The sequence below is a fragment of the Anneissia japonica genome, unplaced genomic scaffold, assembly GCF_011630105.1.
Source record: "Anneissia japonica isolate Jap-2015-1 unplaced genomic scaffold, ASM1163010v1 scaffold287712_len2945570_cov188, whole genome shotgun sequence".
Classification (NCBI taxonomy): domain Eukaryota; kingdom Metazoa; phylum Echinodermata; class Crinoidea; order Comatulida; family Comatulidae; genus Anneissia; species Anneissia japonica.
Window position 1 is genome coordinate 2,902,145 of NW_022704401.1, and position 9,741 is coordinate 2,911,885.

General features: G+C 34.9%; 1 protein-coding gene and 2 non-coding genes across 3 annotated transcripts; all 3 read left to right on the forward strand.

Annotated features, from left to right (window-relative positions):
• The first annotated feature begins 1,697 nt into the window (after positions 1 to 1,697).
• LOC117104650 (40S ribosomal protein S11-like) lies at positions 1,698 to 7,370 on the forward strand. The gene is made up of 4 exons (XM_033245529.1): positions 1,698 to 1,740; positions 4,821 to 4,943; positions 5,371 to 5,576; positions 6,636 to 7,370. Exons 1-4 carry the CDS (start codon positions 1,729 to 1,731, stop codon positions 6,760 to 6,762), a joined length of 468 nt encoding a protein of 155 aa, XP_033101420.1. The 5' UTR covers positions 1,698 to 1,728; the 3' UTR covers positions 6,763 to 7,370.
• On the forward strand, positions 4,676 to 4,751 carry LOC117104722. Its single transcript, XR_004444808.1, has one exon. It is a non-coding gene; the product is annotated as a small nucleolar RNA SNORD35 (small nucleolar RNA).
• LOC117104723 lies at positions 5,044 to 5,118 on the forward strand. Its single transcript, XR_004444809.1, has one exon. It is a non-coding gene; the product is annotated as a small nucleolar RNA SNORD35 (small nucleolar RNA).
• Positions 7,371 to 9,741: the final 2,371 nt, after the last annotated feature.

Sequence of the window (9,741 nt, forward strand, 5' to 3'; positions counted from 1 at the left end):
GTTATATAGCGCGCATAATACTAGACTAGATGTTGCACTTTACAATAACTTTCTCCTCCCCTAAGGGTCACTTCATGTCTTCAGCAGCCAGTAAACCGGCGCACTTTCATCTGTCCACGACAGGGGCCGAATGAACCAGTACACCAGGGTAACCCCCTACTTATCTCGAAAGATACTGGGTTCTTTAAAGTGCACATGAGCATTTGTGTACACTGGGCCTACGGTTTATAGTCCGTATCCGAGAAGACTTGTTGTTCCACCACCAGAGAAAGGAGCGAGCCGGCCGCGAACCCGTGCCGATATTGTTGGCTATTATGATCACGGTGCCCCTGCTTTAACCGCTCGGCCATTTGGCTCCCTAATATATAATACCGTATAATATATATGTGTGTGCATGTGTGTGTGTGTGTATGTGTATGTATACATGTGTGTGTGTGTGTGTGTAAGTGCATGCACCATAGGCCTACACATATACCTCCTTGGTTAAGTTGTTTCTTGTCCTGAGAATGGCTACCCTGTATTTTCAAATTGTGTTCTGCCTTGTAAGAACAGCGGGGAGATTGTTCCATTCTCCCTAATCATTCCATTTTTTGTGTTGTTTTGATTTTGTTGGTTTTAATGATTTTGATTGTTATGGTTTTTTTTATGGATGCACCATTGATGTGATGTGTGCCGCTGTTAAAAAGCGTTTTTCCAAATAAATATGATGTATTACGTATTAGTAAATCTAGTGATCTTAGTAAATTATTATCTTAAGCAGCAATGAATGATCATTATCAGAGACAATGTCTTAATGTACAAATAAACAGTTTGTAACGAGAAATATAATGCACGTTCCCACGGTATGGCTATGCCGACTGCATTTGGGATGGCTTCTAAACAAGTCGTACTATATTGATCAAAATAAAGAATATACTGACCAAATAGGTAGGAAATATTGCTTCATACACACAGAGCTGGTTTGCCATATTCATTGCTACTTCTTCTAGGTAGTTTATGAACATACATGAAGTAACAATGAAAATGCTTTTAGTATTGCCAAGTATTGTGGCAAAAACTCAATTGCGCTTTTATAGTAGACACCTGATTGGTGGCCCTCTTTCTTTGTTTCTGTATTTTTTTTAAATTGCAATATATGTTTTTTGTTAATTAAGTTAACAGCTTAATTCTTTTTTTATAATTTACTTGTTTTTAAGAAAGAACTGGTTTGCCATATTCCTAAATTGTGACTTCCACAGAAATTATTCATTTTCTCATGGTATCTATTACAAATCTCCACAAAAAAACCAAAACCAAAAAAAAAAACAAAAACAAAAAAAAACAAAAAAAACAAAAAAAAAACCCTGCTGAATACAGTATATTATAGGCCTAACATTGTTGTAAAAAAGAAACAAAATAAATAAATTAATAAATAAATATAAATAAATTCTGCTCTATATAGTCACCTGCTTTTGGTGACCCCTCTCTCTTTGGAGTTGTACTTTTAATTGCCAATTTCAATTTCTAAGTGTAGGCCTTTATGTATTTTTTGTTGATTAAGTTAATAGTTTAATTCTTTGTTTATAATTTTGTTTGTTCTTTTATAAGTTGTGCAATGTTTATGTACCACCTTTTTGTGTGCCACCTATTACATAGATGTAATTTCCCAATAAATACTTTTAAAGGTGGCGCTATACAATTTTTGCGAGATCCGCTCTTGACTGTTCTTTTCGGCTACAACCTTCCAAGATGGCTGACCAGGTATGATTACTGTCTGAAATTCATTTGATTTTTTGTACTTTCTGTTAAATAGCAAGTTTAACCATTTATCTAAAATGTTAATTAAATACACAGAGATACATTATTTGTAGAAATCAATAAATTAAATCATAAAATTGGCTCATTTCGATAAGTGAGAACATTTGGCCAAACAAATTGTGGTTGGCGAAAAAACAGATCCACAAAACAGTGAAACGCTGTCGGGACACAAACACGTGTATTGTATGTACCCGGTGCTAGGTAGCCTAGCTAGGCCTCAGGTTGTGGCTTAACTTCTCAGAGCAGAGCATGGCTCGCAGTCATACTTTTGGTGTATTTTGACCGACACTATAAAGTGTAATTTAATGGACAATTCGTGGTACACAATATTTACGATTTTGTGCCCTAGAAAATCGTTAATTTAAAATACAAAAAAATTTGATCAGAAATGAATTTAAAACCCCTGCTATAAAAACTTATAATCTATAGTTTAAAATATTCAGATAACAAATTGAGTAGCTGGGATGCAAATCCGAATCTGGAAACTAAGGGTACCTCCATTTCGTTGGACTCGAACACTAGCGTGTACTCAATTTTGGAAACATCGGTGATCATAATTGGAAGATCGTATTTATACAAAGCAATTCAAAGACCGCGTGTTACATGAATAATTGATATGAGTGAAATAAATATATACCATTAAAATGAATATTTTTACGTATTTTTGATATGAGTGAAATAAATATATACCATTAAAATGAATATTTTTACGTATTTAGTCTTCCAACTTAGTAATTTATCGATAACATTTCTGTTGCTTTCTATTACGATTCGTATGCGAAGCTGAGGCTTATGCCGTGCACATTGTGGGGCCTAGCATATTCGCGTACCCGTAAATATGCAGCGAGGATATTAATGCCTATATAAAAATGGCTCCAATCTTTCTGAAATGTGTTTCTTGTTGGCTTGATGACAAGTGTATGAACTAAGTATCATCCATCATAGGTTACGCTTTGAAATGATAGGTGCCGCTGCGCAAAGTAAATACGGAAGTAAGATAAAAAAAATTGCAATATGACGGACAAGTTGCCTATCTGTTCTCCTACTGCCAGGATTCTGCCGTTAAGCAACCTTTGTAGAAACACTGATTCTGGCAACACCGCAAAGCTGTTGGCAACTTTGGGTGTGTAATGTGGTGCGCCGCGAAAATATTAAACCGTCCAAATTTAATGGTTAATTAACTTAATTAGAAACTAGAATTATCAGGTAATAAGTGGATGTAAAGTCAAATCATCAGAGTATGTTAATACAACAATTGTAAGTGTTAAATAATTTGGTAATCAATTTTACGACCGGATGCAAAACCGTATTAGATTTGTTGAATAGCGAGAGCGAGACTGGAGTTAAGATCAGGGTTTGGGTTTAGGGTAGAGTATTAAAGTGCATTGGTGCTGATTTATTGTACGCAGTTTGTTCCTTTTGCTCATTTTGAGTTGATGATGTTGTTTCCAACTGTGCATGCAGTAACTGTGCACAACTGTAAGTTGTTTTTTTCAGCAATTATTGTAAAATGTGACATTTAAATTTATTTAGTGGTATTGATATTAACTTTTTAGATTATGATTCAACATAATGTTTATTTTTGGGAGATATATGGCAGTTCCAATGTTTTAATCGATCGGAAAATTTGCGATGATAAAAGATAGACAGGTCTAATTACCTAACTAAGCACATGATTTATGTACCATTAACATAGGCAACATCTTATTAATGTTATAAAAACAACACAAAAGTCTCCACGTCTTTCGCAGCAAAATTTATCTTCATCAATACGATAGAAGACACTAAGCCTCAACCCGGCCTACCAAATTAAGCTAATCAATGAGAGCCTTTACCGTTTCTGGAAGAGTGCAAAAAAGATAAATTTCACAAAAATACAAATTTTAAATAATTGCCTATAGTATCCATGTACCCTTTCAGAACATGTCAAATTGAATAGCGTTACAAGTGGGGTCGGGGTACCATTTGCCGACAATGTAAATTTCTTCTTTTTTTTTTGGCATGTGGTAATGACAAATACAAAAAAGATTAATTGCCGTCAATCTTTCATTTAAGTGATATATTTCTCAAAATGAAAGCTATTGTTGTCCATTTTTTTCTTACACAACATTTTTATTACCAAATTACGCTTTGGTAGGGGCAGGGAGTAGGTTAACAACAGCTTGCTGGTACTTGTAGGGCAGGGGGTACTTAAAAACATTTCAAATCAATCAATTTTTAGTAGAAATCTAGGTCAAGGCCAATGCTATCTAATTGAAATTTAATCGATAAGTTACCTTGGATTGTTCTGTTTATTTATTGTGTCTAAGATGGCTCTGGATACAGCAATTTAAAAGTAGCAAATATTAATCGTTTTTTCTGATATACATACTGTAATTCGATTAAATGTTTTATTTTATTTTGTAATAAAAATGGCATATATTTAATAAGCTGTTTGACGCAGCAGGAACTGTTTGGTTTCAATCCCTCACTGAGCATTTTGGTTGTGTCCTTGAGCAAGGCACTTTATCTGTGTTGCTCCCCTCCACCCATAAGTATAAATGGGTACCTGAGGAAGTTTGAGTGCAAAATGCGCTGATATATTTCATGCAGCAAACTATAGAATTTCCCCCCATAGGCATCGTTCCAATGACTGGGAAAAGCACTCTTAGGCTGTTGAATTATTAATGGAAATTTATGTAGGGAGCTAGGAGGCACGAGGGGTGCCAGAATTTGCCCTATGTGGTGGGAAGGAATAATGTCCCTGAGGAGATGGCAGATTCGCTTGCAAAATTGTTTAGTAGTAATTACGGCCTTAACGGAAATGTGGTTTCTTGATTATTTTGATCAATAAATACCTCTACTTTAATTTTAGTTATAAATGTTTAAATTGTTTCTGTGTAAATGATGTTTCTCACGATGGTCTTCATATGTTGCAGTTGATGATACCATAAAAAGTTTTCTGATACACAGATTGCACAAGTACAGTACTTTAGTTGATAATAGGACTTGATAAACACTGACCCATAATCTTTTAATTTCAGAATGAGAGAGCTTTCCAAAAGCAACCAACGGTTTTCCAGAACCGAAAGCGTGTTTTAGGATCGAAGGTCAAAGTCCAACGTCTAGTGAGAAATGTAGGGCTAGGTTTCAAGACACCGGCTGAGGTGAGAATTCCAAGATATATGACGATAAGTACAGTAGATTCCTAATCTGGTAGTTCTAGCAATTATACTTGATATGGTTTGAAACCATGCTCTGTTTCTGTGTAAATGATGTTTTTCACGATGGTCTTCATATGTCACAGTGATGATACCATAAATCAATTTCTGATACACAGATGGCACCAACACGAAAGTGAAACATAGGGCTTGCACAGGAATGTTTTTTTTTCACTATTTTTATCCTTATGTTTTATAGATTTTGTGTAAAATTGAAGGATAAAGGTATATGTTGAATGCAAACTGTAACAGAATGCAGTAGATCTCCTCCTTTAGGACAGGTGGTGGGGTATTTTCGCTAAGCAAATTTTGTATTACAAGTTACACAGTACAGTAAGCATAGTGATTGACAAAAATGCTTGTTATTATGTAGGCAAAGGAGGGAACATACATAGACAAGAAGTGCCCTTTCACTGGCAATGTTCACATTCGAGGAAGGATCCTTAGTGGCTCGGTTGTAAAAATGAAGATGGACCGCACAATTGTCATACGGCGTGATTATCTTCATTACATCAAAAAGTACAATCGATTTGAGAAGAGACATAAAAACTTGTCTGTACATCTCTCACCTTGTTTCAGGTTTGTAGCACTAATAGAGAAAACCCAGTACACAAGATGGCAGGCAGGGGCGCTGCTAACCATAGCCTTAACATCGGCGCTGGGTCCAGCCGCTTCCCACCAGGGTGGGTTAGTAAATCCAAGTCTTCTCGGATAAGGACTCAAAATGGGCGTCTGTCCCATGAGAAAACAATGCAACTGCTATTTTTGTTGCAGTTACGTTGTCTTGCCTTGGAACGGCTCAGTGTACACATCTGGCATGGGTGCACTTTAAAGAACCCATTGCATCTTTCAGAAGAGATGGGGATTTCCCTGATGTTATGGGCATTTCAACCCTTATGGAATTATGTAAACATGTAGTTACTATAAGTGCCCTTTACGGCTGCTAGTCACAGACTACTCCCATAAGCAATTCAGCACAATGGCGCTGCAATTTATGGGTTATTCTCATACTTTTACCTTTGTTTTTGGCATTGTGTACTGCTCATTTGCTCAGTATGATGGCTCCCTAATACTGTACATCATTCCAGTGATGTTGGGCTCATCCACGTATTATTCCCGGACATTCCATTAATTGCATGCAGTACTAAACAGGAGGCATTCATAATTGGGAATCGTACATCAAAATTGGAAGTACAATATTCTAATTTGTTCATACATTTGGACCTTCACTCCCTAGGCTAGTGTAGTCCATCTTAACAAGTATTTGCTTTGTCCATGCATGCCCCAAGTAAAAACAGAAAAGCAAAATGAAAATGATTATTTTTTTAAGCATAGCTTTTTTCGGGGTCATTGGTCAAATTATCAAGTAAATATTTGAGCTGCTTGGGCCTAAATAAAAAAAAAGATGCCAATCACAATTGAAAGTATTAAATATTTACCATATTCTCGTCAATATTTAAAACATAATTTATTATTTAAATTTAACAAAAACAAAATAAAAACTAGTAACATTTTATCAATTTCGTGGAAATAAAATTGAAATTTTCATTTCTACAACAAGGATTTTTTTAGCATTAATTTTTTGTTTGTTTTAAGAATAACCTAAATGATTTTTTTTATCTTTATCTATTTTTGCAGAGATGTAAAACTTGGGGATGTTGTGACTGTTGGTGAGTGTCGACCATTGAGCAAGACCGTACGGTTCAATGTTCTCAAGGTCAACAAAGCTCCTGGCTCTACAAAGAAACAATTCCAGAAATTCTGAATGAACTGTATTATGTACATCACTAAATAAAGCACAGTTACAGAATAAAGTCGTTAAGGATTTTTGTTGAGAGTTATCATGAGCTAAACAAATTAAAATTTCACTTCGTATAGGGAAAGCATAATTTATACCCCATAATTAAAATTTAAATTTAACATTGCAGACAGACTTTTTCTTGTAATCTTTTGCATAGACCCTTAAATTGGTGTCAGGAAATCGCGAAAAACATTTTTTAAAATCCATCTCTTCTGTCTCAGATTGTGAGATAGAAGTACCATGATTTAATTAAATAAAAAAAACACAAAGAACTTCAAATTGAAGATCATGGACAATCATGATTTGATGAATACTAATAACATGGAGGGAAGTGTCGAGATGTAATGGATTCTGATACAGTACAGTATTAAAATACATTCACACTAGACACAATAACGACAAAATAAAAATGCGCTTGTTAAAAAATATAAATGACGCTATAATATGTTGTGTCGTCTTTGTGTCTAGTGTAAATGTAGCTTTAATGTGTACGAAACTGTTCAACAATTTGTGTATGAATATTACATTTTCTATATTGAGTTTGAAATATAATTTAAAGTGATAAAAGGTAATGAAGAGCTTAATCTACTATTGGTTTGAACATGCCTAATGTTTCGTATATTCAGACTCAACATTTATTCAGAACTAACCCATGTACAGTTGTAGGTGTTCGAAAACTGCATTCAAATCAGATCAATTAAATTTTCATTAAAAGCAATTTTTACTGACAAATAGTAAAGTTAGTTAATAGTAAACACTTGTGGAGTCCAGCATGACGATCTGCCTGTAAAATTTAGTACTACTGTACCAGACAATCTCAATTACATAATATCCTGGCTTGCATCTCAATGATAGTTAACATATTATAAACTGTTATATTAATAAACTTACTTTCTGGTTTCTAATCAACAAAATACAGTACCTAACTAAATTAGCTTAGAATCGCCGACTTTGTAGTACATTGTCACCGATTTTCCGTAGAGAGGGCGGTCTCCAATTAAACCTTATAATTACAATTGAAACACTCCGCCAAGAATATAATATATACAGTATATTTAATAGCCCTTATTGTTCCTCAACTGGTACTGCATGCTTGATCATACCAATTACTCTTGTCTATTATGACGTTCGTATTACTCGCTGCCTGCTGTTCCACTTGTTTATCTGGATTACTGATTGGTAGACTTGCCACGAGTCCCTTATGTTTTTTCTCATTCTGGACAGCGCCATTAACGAGAAAGTTAATTTAGAGACGAACAAAAAGGGGAAATCGAGTATGGGACGTCAATTAAATTATATTAGGTATGGCGCATACTAAGCGCAATAAAGAGCAAGTAACCCAAATTTGGGTATAGAACCCAGGCTAGATTATTGGGCAACATCTCTATCTTCCATTTGCATCTGAACATGTTGCTCTCCGATACTACGACAACATATAGTCTAGAAATTATTTACCAGAGTCTGCTTACAAAGTTTCTACCAAGAAGGCACGTCCAACGACCATCAGGTATTTTAGATGATGATCTGCCAAGCGAGTTGTTAGGACGCAGGTACAATATGTTCCTTCATCATCTGAGATTTTTTCCTGTCGGTCTGTCTTTCTGCAGGTTTGCTACCTCAAACAGTCTGGAAGTTGTCGGTTTTGGCTTCCACTCCCATCACGGGCCAAAATTTTATTCTAACCTTTCACTGAATATCTGGTACGATCATTTTAAATTTAATTCCCAACTGATACAGAAAATAATGATGTTTCTGATTTCACTGATCCATTCCATTGCGATTGTTTTAACGTTGAACTAGAAGAAATATAATCTGCATTTAAAACACAAGGCAAGGCCCCTGGGATCAGTTGTAGTTTATTGAATTTTTAAAAATATGCTCAAGTGATGTATGTGTACAAAAAAGGCGATAAGATAAGCCAGACAACTTTAGTGTACTGTAATCCTTTTAGTTTCAATTGACTTGAAAATATAGTGTAATCCATGAAGAACAAGCCGGATTTAGAAAAGGTTACTGCAGCAGCACATTGGAAAGTATATTTATACCTAATAACAAAAAACGTTGAAGAGCAGGAGCGGATCCAGAGCCGAAGGGGCCGATCGAGAGTCAACACTAGACTAGGTGGCCTGGGGACATGCCCTGCAAAATATTTGTTTTCTAGACATTCGGAAATAAAAACAATAATTTTTTTCCCTTTTTTTTTTTCTTTCCAAAAGGGGATCTCGAAGATGGGGGGCTCCTGTAGAGTCTCATTTGTTTCATTGATTTAAAACAAGCATTTGATTCTGTTAATCACAAGTTTCTATTATATCAGTTAAAACATATTGGGAGTCTAATAAAATGTTTAACAATATATCTATAACTTAACACTCAGTTTAAAATTGAATTTGACACATTCATTCAAACCATTTGTTCGCCATTTGTCATGTGCATTGTGGAATCCATTTCTATCTTAACCTCTAAACTGCATTTAGCATTAGCCATATCACAACCTAAAAAGAAAATTATGTATTCATCATGCATATTGTACTATTAGGCCTATTCTTTGCAGAAAGAAACTGGTACCCACAGAGAGGAAGACACAATAATTATTTCTTGAATAAAACGAAAAACATAATGTAAAGTGAAAAAAGCTAGTATGTTAAAGCCCCATTCCCGGCAAAATTTCACTAAAAACTGACTTTTTTTTAGAAAATATGCATTTGCATTACTCCAATTATTATAAATCATGGAAAAATATTGGCATGAATTTTAGTTTTATGCAAAAGAATAAAAAAAAAAAAGAGAAATACAGACCTATTTCTCATAAAATATTACCATTTTCTCGACGAATTCATCGTTACTAGGCAAATTCAGAGGTTGTAGATCGCATCCACTGGAATACTCTCGCTTTTATGTATACTTTATACAGTCAATAAAGTGCGCCCTCTCTAATGAGAATAG

Coding starts and splice junctions, on each gene's coding strand:
- LOC117104650 (XM_033245529.1), top strand. Junction 4,944..5,370: donor GTTTCAAGACACCGGCTGAG/GTGAGAATTCCA, acceptor GTTATTATGTAG/GCAAAGGAGGGAACATACAT. Junction 5,577..6,635: donor CATCTCTCACCTTGTTTCAG/GTTTGTAGCACT, acceptor CTATTTTTGCAG/AGATGTAAAACTTGGGGATG.